At 59.7% G+C, this 12,776-nt stretch overlaps 1 protein-coding gene across 2 annotated transcripts in view; it reads left to right on the top strand.

Annotated features, from left to right (window-relative positions):
• Window positions 1-3,918: 3,918 nt before the first annotated feature.
• The window catches only part of PODXL (podocalyxin like), a 44,935-nt gene continuing 36,077 nt past the window's right edge, over window positions 3,919-12,776 (top strand). For both annotated transcript variants that reach the window (XM_055132162.1, XM_055132158.1), the window contains exon 1: window positions 3,919-4,112. In XM_055132162.1, coding sequence (XP_054988137.1) covers window positions 4,022-4,112 — 91 coding nt within the window. In that variant the 5' untranslated portion in view covers window positions 3,919-4,021. The remainder of the gene's footprint in view (window positions 4,113-12,776) is intronic.

Raw genomic sequence — 12,776 nt, 5'->3', positions numbered from 1 at the left:
TGAGCACATCTTTCTTGCTCTTTTTTTCTCCTATTCCCTTTCCCGAACCCTCTCCCCTTCCCCTTCTTTTTCTTCCTTCTCCTACTCCTCCTCTCCCTCCTACCCCTCCTCTTCTTCTTCCTCCTCTTCCCCTCCCTCTCCTTGTCCCCTCCGTCTCCTTTTCCCCTCCCTCTCCTTTTCCCCCTCCCCTCCCCTCCTTCTCCTCCTCCTCCTCCTCCTCCTCCTCCTCCTCCTCCCGCTCCTCCTCCTCCTCCTCCTCTTTCTCCTCCTTCTTCTCTCCTTACATCTAAATAAATTTCTTTAAATAAAACTATTTTTACTTCACTGAAAAAAATTCTAGTGATGAGCAACACTCTCTCTCCTAGGCTATTCCTCATCTGCCCTACTCAATCATACTTTGTTTAGGGGCCACAAGTAGCAGTGCTAAGGGGTTACTTCTGGCTCTGTACACAGGTATCACTCCTGGCTAGGTTCAGGGGGATCATATGGGGTACCAGGTCAGATGCATGCAAGGCAAGTCCCTACCCGCTGTGCTATCTCTCCATCTGACTTAGATGTCCACCCACGGCCCTCAGACATCTTTCCAGCAGCCCCATTGGGAAACCTATCTCTTACTTCCCCAACACGCCTCCATACCCTCATCCAACCACATGTGCCGACACTCCAGGGGTAGTTGGGGCCAATCTAGTTTGTCCCCCAAGAACTGCTCTTATCAAGTCCTTCCTGTCCTTTCCCACGAGCCACTCAGGAGCTCTGGGTACAGGTAACCTCCTGCCAACACCTCTCCCTCCTAGCCAGTTGAGGTTGTGGGCTACGAAGGCTTAGTTTCCGCCTCTCTGGAGGCTGTGCGCCCCTGCTAGGTGCAGATGTCATGACCGGGGGCAAGGGGGAGGGTCAGGAGGTGTTGACCAAACCAGCACTTAAGTATGTAATCAGCAGCCTGGCCAAACTCCAGGAGGGGTGGAGGATCTTGACGCTAACTGACAGCTGGGAGAGGGCACTTACAAAACCTCGACTGGTAGGTTCCTGCAAACATCTCCCAGTTGGCACTCACTTTGCATTCAACATGCTGAGAAAGATGATGAGATGTACGATTCCAGTGGCATGGTCTGAGGACGTCGGAAATGAATAAGGAAGGCCTGTGTGAATAACTGACTAGAGTTGGGGCCAGAGTGATAGTACAGCAGGTTGGGTGGGCGTTTGCCTGGCACACAGCTGACCGGGTTTGATCTCTGGCATCCCACATGGGAGCACCCTCTGAGCACCACACGGAGTAATTCCTGAGTGCGGAGCCAGGAGTCACCCCCATGCATCACTGGGTGTGACCCAAAAAGAAAAAAAAAGAAAGAAAGAACTAACAGCAATAGTACAGCAACTAGGGCTCTACCCTTGCATGCCACTGACCCAGGTTCAATCCCTGGCACTGCATGATATACTGCCAGGAGTGATCCCTGAGCACAGAGGCAGGAGTAAGCCCTGAGCATTGCTGGGTGTGGCCCCTCAAACAAAAGAAAACAAAAATCCCATATAAAGTCCTCTAGCGTTGCTGATGCATGAGTCTCTATATCCTAAATGTAAGAAATCCCGGTAGGATCAGGGAAGAGCATCTATAAAATGCTTTGAGTTTCGGTTACAAACTCAGGTAGGCTGGAAGTCAGCAGTCCTCCAAGTGGGAGGGAAATGCTAACTAGTGCCAAGGACATAGGTCAGTCACCTGGAGACAGATAACTCAAGGAGCACCTGGGTCATCTGCTGACCCCCTTTGTGCTTCAGCGGGGGGGAGGGGTGCTGTTGACGCCGGGGAGGGTGGGTGCGCCCCATTCTGATTTTCCCCAATTCTTTGTGGTAGTCTGACTTTGCTGCAAAGATCAGCCCACTTCCTAAGCCCAGATGTTTACTCTCATTTCCATTTTTTACTGTTAAAGGGACCCGTGGCACAACTGGTGAATGTGAAGTAGCCCGAGTTCTGAAACACGCTCTCCACAAAGCGGACTAACTCCTTCCTGAATTTGTAGAGCAACGATTTGCCGAGCGCAAATACACTGTTTAAGTCAGAGTGCATACAATACAAATTGTTTCTGAGTTCCAGTTCCTGAGGGTTTTCTTTTTTCTTTTTTTTCTAAGTGTATTACTGGCTGCAGAGAACCCAGCCTATACTAGGCGAAGGACTCTTAGAAATAGCAAAGATTCTCTCTCTGTCTCTCTGTCTCTCTCTGTCTCTGTCTCTCTCTCTCTCACCAACACACACACACACACACACACACACACACACACACACACACACACACACACACTTCTCACAGCACTTCTAGGGAACACCCTTTGTCTTTTCCATACGTGGTGTGGAAAACAGGGGCAGAATGACCCTGTAGAAGCTTCCTGATGAAAACAGGCGGCTCAGCCCTTCCCAGCCTTCAGCCAGGGGCAACCTCAGAGCTCCAGCCTGGCCCCGACTATCCTTTCTCTGCTGCAAAGAGGCTGTGGTCAGTAGGAAGGGCACGGGGATACCAAGGTCCTCGACACTGGCCATGTCTGATGGGCAAACACCAACGAACCTTCCAGACCCATCTCACAAAGACTCCTCCACATTATCCACCTGGGGATCACTGTGGCCAGATCCACACAACGCCACCCCCCCCATCCAGTCCTGAACTTCTCAGTAGGGGAGTCAGGGTCTGTATCCCCACCCCCCTGAGGTTGCTTTTGTGGAACTCATAAGGGTACAGGAAGGGGGTGCGTAGTTGGCTGCTGACTCGGATTAGACTCCCACCCACATCCAAGCCTGTAGGTTCTCTCTCGTCCACCCTTGGGGCAGGTGGTCCTTTCACTGAATTTCTCTGTGCCAAGCGCTGGGCTAAATAAGCCTTCTACCCTCACCATCTTCTTCTAAATCTTCTAGCTTCCCTCGCAGAGAAGGAATGGCTATCTACTGCTTCGCAGGTGGCAAAAAAAAAAAAAAACCCTCCAAAAAATAAATTTAAAAAAAAGGGTGGGGGGAGGAGAGAGCGATATGCTCAGAGTCTTTCAAATAACAGAACACAGCTGGGCTTTTGCATCTCGTTGATTTGTGCCGGCGCATCCTCAGACTTGCTAACAGGTCCCGAGCCGTTACTCCTTGACAAGCACGGTGCAAAGAATGTCTCCAAGAAATTCTCTCCGAGGTAGGCGCGTGTGCCGTTTACCGGGTCTTGGCCAAGGGTCCCAACTCTCAACTCGGCTCCTGCAAAAACGGGAGCGTGTGGCTAGAGTGAATATTAAGTGACGCCCTTTGAACCCAGACGGGCACATGGTCATTCCTAAAGCTAACTAAATAAAAACGATGCCCCCGACACCCCCTTTCCCACCGCGCTCCCCGCGCCGCATTGCAACGAATCATTCCCGTCCGTTCACAGGTGAGCGAGGAGCTGGGGCCGGGGAAGTTAAGCAACTGGCCTGATGACTCCAGACTGGGCCCGGTGCCGCCGCGGCCCGCAGCCCAGAGCTGCTCGGAAGTCGCGCGGGGCAGCTGCACCTGGCAGGTGGGGACAGGTGCTCAGCGTGCCGGGCCGAGGAGACCTCGCGGGGGTCCCTCGCAACATGCGCACAAAAGCCTCGGGAGGCGGGGGGCGGGCGGGGGCGCACCTCGCCGGAGTTTGGGGCGCGCGGCGGGGCGGGGAGGGGGTGGGTCGTCCCGACGGCCTCCCAAGTCCCGCGGGCGACCCGGGAGGCGCGGGACCCGGGACCCCCCCACCCCCCACCCCGGCCCGCGCCCCCCCTCCTCCCCCGCCCCCCCGCCCGCGCTCCCCCGCCCGCGGCGCTCCAGGGCGGAGTTTCCTCCCCGGCTCATTGTTCGCGGCCCAGCGCCCGCCCAGCCCCGGCCCGGCCCCGCCCGGCCCCGCCGGCGGCGGCGCGCTCCCGGGGGCGGGGGCCGGCGCGGACGGGACGGGAGTCGCCGCAGCCGCGCAGACAGCGCCCGCCCGTGCCGCAGCCGCCAGGCCCCCCGCGCGCTGCCACCTGCCCCGGCCCCCGAGCCCCCGCCACGATGCGCGCGGCGCCGGCGCTCCCCGCGCTGCTGCCGCTGCTGCTGTTGCTGCTGCTGCCGCTGCTGCGGCCGGCGCTCGCCCAGGACGCCGGTGAGTGCAGGGGCCGGGCGCCGCGGGACCCCCGGCCCGGCGCGCCTCGTGGCCGGCCCCTGCCCGCGCCCCGCCGACCTTGCGCGCCTGCATCTGCCCGGGCCGCCCGGCCGAGCGCCGTCCCCCGCGCCGAGGAGGGGCAGCCCGGGTGGGCAAGGCCGGCGCTAAGGTGGCCCGCGGGGAGGGACGGAGGGAAGAGGAGGGAAAGGGAGGGAAGGGGAGGGAGGCCGCCGGCCGGGGCCGAGGGATGCGGGGCCGGCCCCGAGCGCGCCGGGAAGTCCCGGAGCAGGTGCCCGGCGCGGCGCGAGCGGTCAGCAGCGCAGAGCTCGGGCCCGGCCGGCGCCGGGGAAGTGGGAGTGTGAGGGTTTCCCTGCGCCCCCGCCGCCTGGTTAGGGGGGTGTCTGCCGCCGTGTCCCCCCACCCCAATCCCCCCCCGAAAGAAGAAGACGGTCTCCGTGCGTTGGCCAGGACGGCGTGACCCCGCCAACTCTGTGGGGTACCCAGCAACTTCTCTCCGGAACCAGACCTGCACGCGCCCTAGAGCACCCCCCGCCCCACCACCCCCGTATTCCCTTTGTAGATACAACGCAGCCTTTTTTTTTTTTTTTTTTTGCAGGTCCGGGTGGTGGTGGTGGTTGTAAAAATCTACTAGAACGGGGGTCCTAGGCACTCCAGGATTAGCAGGGAGTCTCGCCCCCCCCACCCCACCCCCAAGAGAGGTGCCTTTCTCTCCTGCCCTCCTGAGCTTTCGGTTTTCCTAGAGAGAGGGGAGCAGGAGGGCCGGGGCGGGACAGCTCCGACTGGGAGGCTGCGGCTGGCTGGCAGGTGCTGGCAGCTTGGGGCTGAGCCGCGGTGGTGCAGCCGCTGGGGCAAACGGTAGCACCATCCCTGCGGGGAAGCAGCAGGCGGGCTTTCAGGGGGGGTCAGGCGTGGGGACAATCCCCTGGGGGGCGAGGGGCTGGGGCCTGAAGTGCTGGGGGGGGTGAGGCGTGGGTGGTGGGCGTGCAGAAAGGAAGGCTGAGTTGCTACTCCCCAGCCTGGCTGGCCGCTCCCCACCCCACCCCAGCACTTCTGGGGGCTCGGGGCTGAGGGGGGGAGCTTTAAGCCCCAGTCTGTCAGGCAGAACGGGCTCCTTCTGGGCGTCAGAGCCTCAAGTGGCAGCACTTGAAGGCAGGAGGGGTGGGCTGCTGGGCCGCGAGCCCCTCTGTTCTGTCCCCAGGGGACGGATACCAGCTCCCCCAGTACCCCTGGGGAAAGCCACAAGCCCAGCTCCCTGGGACCGTCTTTGCTGGCATCTGGGCACTCCCCAGAACTTTCTCCCCTGGGAGGCTGGCACAGAGCATGGCACAGGGTGGGTGAGCTTGTGGTGTGGTCGGCTAATGGGCACCGAGTCCGGGGTGCGGGGTCCCCCCAAAGGCAAGTGTGCTCTTATGCAGTAAGAGAAGTGCCCTGTAAAGTTCCAAGCCGATTATTGCTATGAATGTCCTTTTTTTTTTTCTTTTTAAATTAGCTTTCTTTGAGGCCAGAAGAAATTGAGGCGTGCTGGCTAGGGGGGTCTCATGGCTCTGGGGTGCCCCCAATCATGAAGGCTCAGGGGGACGGCTGCTGTCCTGCCTTTCTGAAGGTGTGGCTGGTGGGCCCGGAGCCCCCCCCCCCGCCCCCCGCCCAATTCCCCAGTCCTGTGATGTCCGAAACGGCTGAGTTTCCTCTGAGGCTCCTTATCCGAGGGATGTCCGTGAGGTTTGCCTTCCTTCTCCTATTGGCAGCAGCAGAAATGACATGAAGCTCGGGGGGCCCACCACCACCCAGACCTTTTTGGAGAACTTTTAGGGTTGGCCAACTGGGCAAGGCCAGGCGTCCTCCCAGGCCTCAGCGCCCGCGTCTGGGAGAGGGAATTGCAAGAGTAGACGGATGCTCGAACCCCATCCTCCCGGGGTCCCTCAGCTGCCGGAGGACCCGCAGGCTCAGCGCTCAGTGGGATGAGCCAGCACCGGACGAGCCCCGGCAATCACGGCAGGTGTCTGTGCGGCAGACTCCTGAGCCTGGGGCCAGGCAGGCCTGAGGGCCGCACGCAGGTGGACCTCTTTGAGCTTCAATTCCCTCATCATCTGCAAAATGAAAACACGCTGCCTTTTTTTTTTGTTTTTAGTTTTGTATTTTTTTGTTTGGTTTTGGTTGGGGCCACACCCGGCAATGTCCAGGGCTTACTTCTGGCTCTGCACGCCTTCCTGGCACAGCTTGGGATTATATGGGGAGCTGGTGATTGAACCCGGTTGACTGCATGCCAGCCAAGCGCCCTTGGTCTGGGCCCACAGTGAGATGAGCTCAATGAACTCCAGCTCTTGGGATCAACCGAGCAGCAGCAGCAGCACTATCCAGCTTGACGCTCAGGCGTTAGGGGCTGGGGTGGGGAGTGTGGTGGTGTGTGTGTGTGTGTGTGTGTATGTGTGTGTGTCACTGTGTGTGTGTATGTGTGTGTGTCACTGTGTAGCTATCCTGCTTGACGCTCAGGCGTTAGGGGCTGGGGGCGTGTGTGTGTGTGTGTCACTGTGTCTGTGTGTGTCTCACTGTGTGTGTGTCTCACTGTGTGTGTGTCTCACTGTGTGTGTGTGTGTCTCACTGTGTGTGTGACTCACTGTGTAGCTGCTCACTGATAGGATTTAAAAATGCCCATACAGGTGCCATGCAGAATCGGAAGTGGGGCTTGTGTTTTTGCAAGTAACATTTGGGAGGGCGCGATCTGGGTAACGTTTCTTTCTGCTGGGAGCGGATTCGGGCAGCAACTTGGTGGTGCTGGAGGGGCCGCCCCAGGTGCCGTGTGGGGTGGGGGTGGTGCCCCCATTGCTGGCACGAGGAAGTGCCTTACCCCCAGTACTGTCTGCCCGGCCCCTGGGTGAAGGCTCTTGAAGGAGGTGGGGCGAGATTATAACACAAGAGGGCTCCGTGTGCTGGGAGCGTTTCCTGGGCTGACCAGGCCAGTGTGGGATACAGGGAAGACACGGCTAAGAGCAGTGTTTGCCAGTGTGGGGCGGGGGGGGGGGGTTCCGTCTCAGGTGTCTCTGGGGAGCAACTTTCTGTCCACTGCGAGTAGGTGGATTTGGGGGCTGGGGGGCACTCTCTGTTTGCCCACTGCAAGTAGGTGGATTTCGGGGGCGGAGAGGCGCTGAGCCCATTGTTTTCCTTCTGAAAAAGGGGCCGTAGTTAGATCAGTTTTGGGGGCTCTGGTAGAGGCTGGAGCTGATGGTGGGGTACTTGGGATGGGCTCAGGGACTCTAGGCCAGGGACTGCCCTGCTCCTCTCATTGGAGCTGTGGGAGAGGAAGGTGGGGATCCCGGGAGAGGGACAGAGGGACACCGAGGCCCTGCCCCCTTTACCAGGGGTGGGGCAGGGCGGGGGTTTGCAGTCGACCAGGGAAGAGCTTGGGGCGGGGATGGCCCCAGACTGAGAGAGGGGGCAGGCCAGGGTGGGGTTTTTCCTGGGGAGGCCTCGAGAGGGGCCAGTGGAGGGCACTGCTGGGGCAGTGGAAGCTTCTCCACCTGCTGAGTGCCCCGGGCAGGGGTGCACGGTAACTCCCGCACCCAGCTGTGCCTGCTGGTCTGCTGGGGTGCTTCCACCCAGCCCGCCTGGGATGGGTGCCTCCGGTGCAGGGGCCAGCGTAGGTTCATCTCTCACACTGCCAGCCTGGAGGGGAGACCCGGCCCCCCACCTAGTGCCCCAACAGAGGCACTCAGAAGGGGCGCCCGCAGGACGCTGACCCCCGGGAGACTCCGCAGTGGAGGAGAGTAGGGGCTGTTCTGGGCTGGGGGCTCAGGACTGGGCACAGTGAAGAGGTGCAGGGCTTCCCCCTCCTGTGGCTGCACTGAGCACAAGCCCTGCTCAGTCCTGCTGGACGAGGGGGGGGACAAGGGTCTTGTGAAGGACGGGCACACCCAGTGGTGTCCGGGCCCTTGGGCTGCCTCCGCACTCAGCTCCTCCTGCTGCCTGGGGGTCTGAGGCAGGCCCAAGTGCTCTGCTGGTGGGGGTTCCTGCCATATCCCTTCCCAGGAGCACATGCACGCACACACATATGTACACTTACACATGTGTGCACACACATACACACATGAGCATGCTTACATATGCACATACAGGCACACGCATGCATGCACTGTTGCACACATGCACACACATGCACACAGTTACGTACATCATACACATGAGCATGCTCACATGTTTATTCACAGGCACACACACACACGAGCATGCTAACAGAGGCACACACATGCATGCATTGTGCACACACAGACACACACATGCACAGACTCACACACACAGTGTGCTCCCTCACAGGCATTCTCTCTGCTGCTTCTGTGTCCTGGCCACTTGGGGGCGTTTGGGGGTCCAGGGGGAGGTGGCACATCTGTGATGGGGACACTCAGGGCCCATAGTCCCCTGAGCAGTAGCGCAGGTGTTTCCTGCAAGCACCGCCCACCCTCATCTTCCATACCAGACAGTCCCAGGAGCCCTTTGTGTGGGGGGTCATTTCCTGCCACCCCCTCCCAAGGGGGCTGTTCATCAGGGGGCCAGGTCCCCGGCTCTCTGGGTGTCCTAGAGCTCGCCGACGCGGAGTGCCAGGGAGTCTCTGGGATGCAGGATCATCTACACCACCTGCATATTCTACTAATTCATTCTTTTTTTTTTTTCTTTTTGGGCCACATCCAGCTATGCTCAGGGGTTCCTCCTGGCTCTGCACTCAGGAATTACTCCTGGCAGTGCTTGGGGGACCATATGGGATGTCGGGGATTGAACCCAGGCAAGGCAAACGCCCTACCCTCCGTACTATCTCTCCGGCCCCCTAATTTATCCTTTATTGCTTTTGTTTTGGGGTCACACCCAGCAGTGCTCAGGGACTGCTCGTGGCTCTGTGCTGAGGGGAGTGTCCCCTTTGGTGGTGTTTTGGGGAGGGGCTAGGGACTGAATGTATGCCAGGCCTGGGCTCCAGGCTGCCAGCCTGTCTCTGGCTTTATTTCTTTTCATCGACTGACTCTCTGTGGATTGATTGAACCCAGGGCCTCACACTTGTACTCAAGTGCTTTGCCACCGAGCCACATCCCCTGCTGGCTGCTGATCTGGTACAGACCTGAGAGGCGGGTCACTCGGCCAGGTTCCTGGCGACTGTGAGTGACAGTGTGATGGGGAAGTGACATCCTGAACTCTTGGGTATCCATGCGTGTGAGGCAGCAGAACTCAGCCTTTCGGGGCTAATTCTCTCCTGGCCTTTGCAGAACCCCCCTAAAAGCCTTTTGGAGGGGTTTTCAGGATCGGGGAGCTCAGGGTGTCATGCCGAGAGACAGCCCACACTCTAGACCTTTCCAAATTCCCCTGCCTCACAGTCCCATTTTCCATCAGGGTAAGTCGAGGCTCTGAGTCAGTCTACCACTCTTGAGATTTAGACTGATTTCAGGGACCTGTGTTGCGCACCAGGTGTCGGGAATCCACCTCTCAGTGCCACTGCTGGGTCCCTCGCTGGGTGTCACCAGAACCCAGAGTCAGCAGGTGCTGGAAACACTGCTCAGATGCCAGCCGTGCGTGTGCTGGCACCGTCTGGGACTCTGCAGCCCCTCCCCTCGCCCGCTGCCCTGCACCCCGAGCTCTGGTGAGCCCCAGAGCTGCCAGCACTGCCAGCCACCTCTACCCCCCGCTTACCATGACCTCCCCTTTCACCAGCGCGCCCCTGCACTCCCGTCTCGCTCTCTCCCTTCTCGCCTTCCCCCCGCTTGGGTCAGCCACCTCCAGCTTCCCTGGGGCCCGGGCACAGGGTGGCACCGCGTCCGCCCATTGTCAGGGCCGGAAGGCTGTGTGCCCCAGCCCCAGGGGAGAGCCGGGCGTGAGCACCTCGCCCGCCCGGCAGCCCTGCCCCGGGGGGCTGTGTCGCAGCCTGGTGATGCGGAGGACCCCGCTGGCCTTTCCTTCTCCTTCACAGCACGGACAGTGGACAGCCTGGAGGCCAGGCCCGAGGAGGGGGCGAGGTTGGAGGGCTCAGCTCGCTGCTTCTTGCCTTCGCGGAGGTCCATCGCCCCCCATGGGGGCCTGCGGTGCCTCTGTGACCCTCTCACCAGATGCCCCTGCTGCCCAGGTTACCTTGGCACAGACCATCTCACCACCTGGGAGGGGAAACTGAGGCAGAGGCCCTCGGGACTCATGTCTCTCCCTTAGCGCACAAGCCTCCTTCCCGCCTGTCTGGCTGCTTTCCTCCCCACACGCCCTCCCTGCACCCTTGTCTCGGACCCCGCCACCCACCCTGCTGCTGCTCTGCACAGGAGGGCCTGTCCGTGAGAGCTCGGGGTGGGGGACGCGGCTGCTCCCTTCATCTCTCCCCCGACGGGAGGGGAGGGCAGGTCCCTGTGGGTCAGGATCACGGTGCCGGGATCCGGGCCCAGAGGGCCGCGGGCAGAGCTGGGTCAGAACCTGCGGTTCTAGTCTCCTGGTTCGGTGCTCTCTGGATGCAGGGTTTCTCCCCTGGTTCCAGAGGCAGAGAAACGGGTGGCACAGCCTTTGGGGCGCAGGCGGGCAGGAGAGGAAGCTGGGAGCCCAGGTAGGGGGCTCTGGGGGTGCAGGGGCTCGTCCTGGCCGCCTTTGGGCCTCCCCACCCGCAAGGTCCTTATTCATTTGTTTGTTGGACCCTGCCCAGCAGTGCTCAGGGGTTACTCCAGGCTCCGGAGATCACTCCTGACAGGGGTCAGAGGATCCCGTGGGCTGGCAGGGATCGAACCCAGTTTTTTTTTTTTTTTTGGCTTTTGGCTCTCACCTGGCTATGCTCAGGGCCTACTCCTGGCTTTGCCCTCAGGAATTACTCCTGGTGATGCTTGGGAGACTACATGGGATGCCGGGGATTGCACCCAGGCTGGCTGCATGCAGGGCAAATGTCCTCCCTACTATTGCTCGGGCCCCCAGTTTGGTCTTGTGCAAGGCAAATACCCTACCCACTGCACTATCGTCCGAGCCCCTTTTTTTTTTGTGTGTGTGTGTGTTTTGGGTTGGTTTCCTTTGTTGGAGGGGGTGCTGAGCCACACCTGGCAGTGCTCAGGGCTTAGTGCTCAGGGACCCCTCCAGGTAATGCCTTACCTACCTACTGTACCATCACCCCTGCCCCCAGGGTTCTGCCAGCCTGATCCGTTTGGTCTGGGCCAGAGGGGAAACCGGGCTGTCTCCGATGGCCCGAGGTCTTGCCACCTTCTGGTGCCACCGGCTTCAGCTCAGCCCAGTTCTGTGTGGCTCCAGTTGTTTCTGACAAGTGCTTCCTTGTACCGCGTGAAGATAACACCCGGCTCTGTCCCCCAAACCCTCGGTCTCCAGCTGCACCCGGGGACCTCTCATGAGCAGAGCTCTGCCAACACGGGTGGAGGGGTGGGCCCCCTGGACGGCAAGGACGTATTTCTGCAGCCCATCTTTGCTTTCCCGTTATAGGGTTGGAGGGACGGTCTGTCTTCGAAGTCTGTCCAGTCAGTGGCATCCACGGCTGGCAGAGGTGCTCTGGAGCGTTGCCTTGGGGGGCCCCTGAGGGGTGTGGTCTATACCTTGGGGAGATATGGCCAATTTGGAAGGGAATTCTTGGGTCTCCCAAACCACCCCCCACCACCACCACCCCCTAGTTTATGCGATTCTGCTTTCACGTGCTGAGTATGAGACATCACCATGTAAGAATTCCTGGGAATAGTTGAGTGGGTAGGGCAAGGCACTCGCCTTGTACATGCCAGCCCGGTTCCATCCCTGGCACTATATATGGTACCCCAAGCACCGCCAGGTGTGAACCCTGAGTACAAAGCCAGGAGTCTAACCCGTGTGCCCTGCTGGATGCCATACGCGTAAAGAATTCCTTGAACCGAGGTCCTGTCAGAGAGAAGAACAATTCAGGCACCTCTCGTGCGGATCTCCCAGGCTCCGAAGCCTGAAGTGCCGTTAGCCTGCGTTTCGGCTGAACCCCACCAGCCCTGGGATCACAGGCGGGTTCCTCATTCTCTGTTTTCCCAGCTCTAAGGTGGGTTCAAGGGCTTTCTGCCCCCAGAGTCTGTTCTGCATCACCCCCTTGGTGGGTGTCCAGTACTCAGGGTTCTGCCCTGCTTCTGAGTGGCCACACACCCAGTTATGCTCAGGGCTTGCTCCTGACTCCGTGCTCCTGGCGGTGCTCTGGGGACCATCTGGGATTCAACCGGGGTTGGCCACACACTGGGCAAATGTCTTAGCTCTTGTACTGTTCCTCTAGCCCCATTTCTTTATTTCTTTTTCCACTTTCATGTTTTTCAGTTTTTCAATTTGGTGCCTCCATAAAGCTTGCTATGACCCAGGAAGAACAGGGAACAGTTAGGGGCATGGCTTAATCCTGGAGTGCGCTGATGAAGGTGGTGTGGCTTTCCTGGTGTGGAGTGTGTGTATGTGGTGTGTCTGTGTGTCTGTGTGTCTGTGCATGCGCGCGTAGGATGTAGAAGGCAAGGAACCGAACCACACAGGGTGAAATCCTGCACAGGGCAGTGGGACACCATTGTGACAGCCAGTGAGAGAGCACAAGGCCGCCACGCCTGGCTCACTCGTGTTGGCCCGGGATGTGGCTCCGTGGCAGCGTGCTTGCTTTGCATGCCCGGGACCACTGAGTGCAGAGAGATACAGCCTTAGGATTCGGGGGACCAC

This window comes from Sorex araneus, chromosome 1 (genome assembly GCF_027595985.1).
Source record: "Sorex araneus isolate mSorAra2 chromosome 1, mSorAra2.pri, whole genome shotgun sequence".
Classification (NCBI taxonomy): Eukaryota; Metazoa; Chordata; class Mammalia; order Eulipotyphla; family Soricidae; genus Sorex; species Sorex araneus.
The sequence above is the reverse complement of the archived record's forward strand: the minus strand, read 5'-3'. Positions and strand labels throughout refer to the sequence as shown.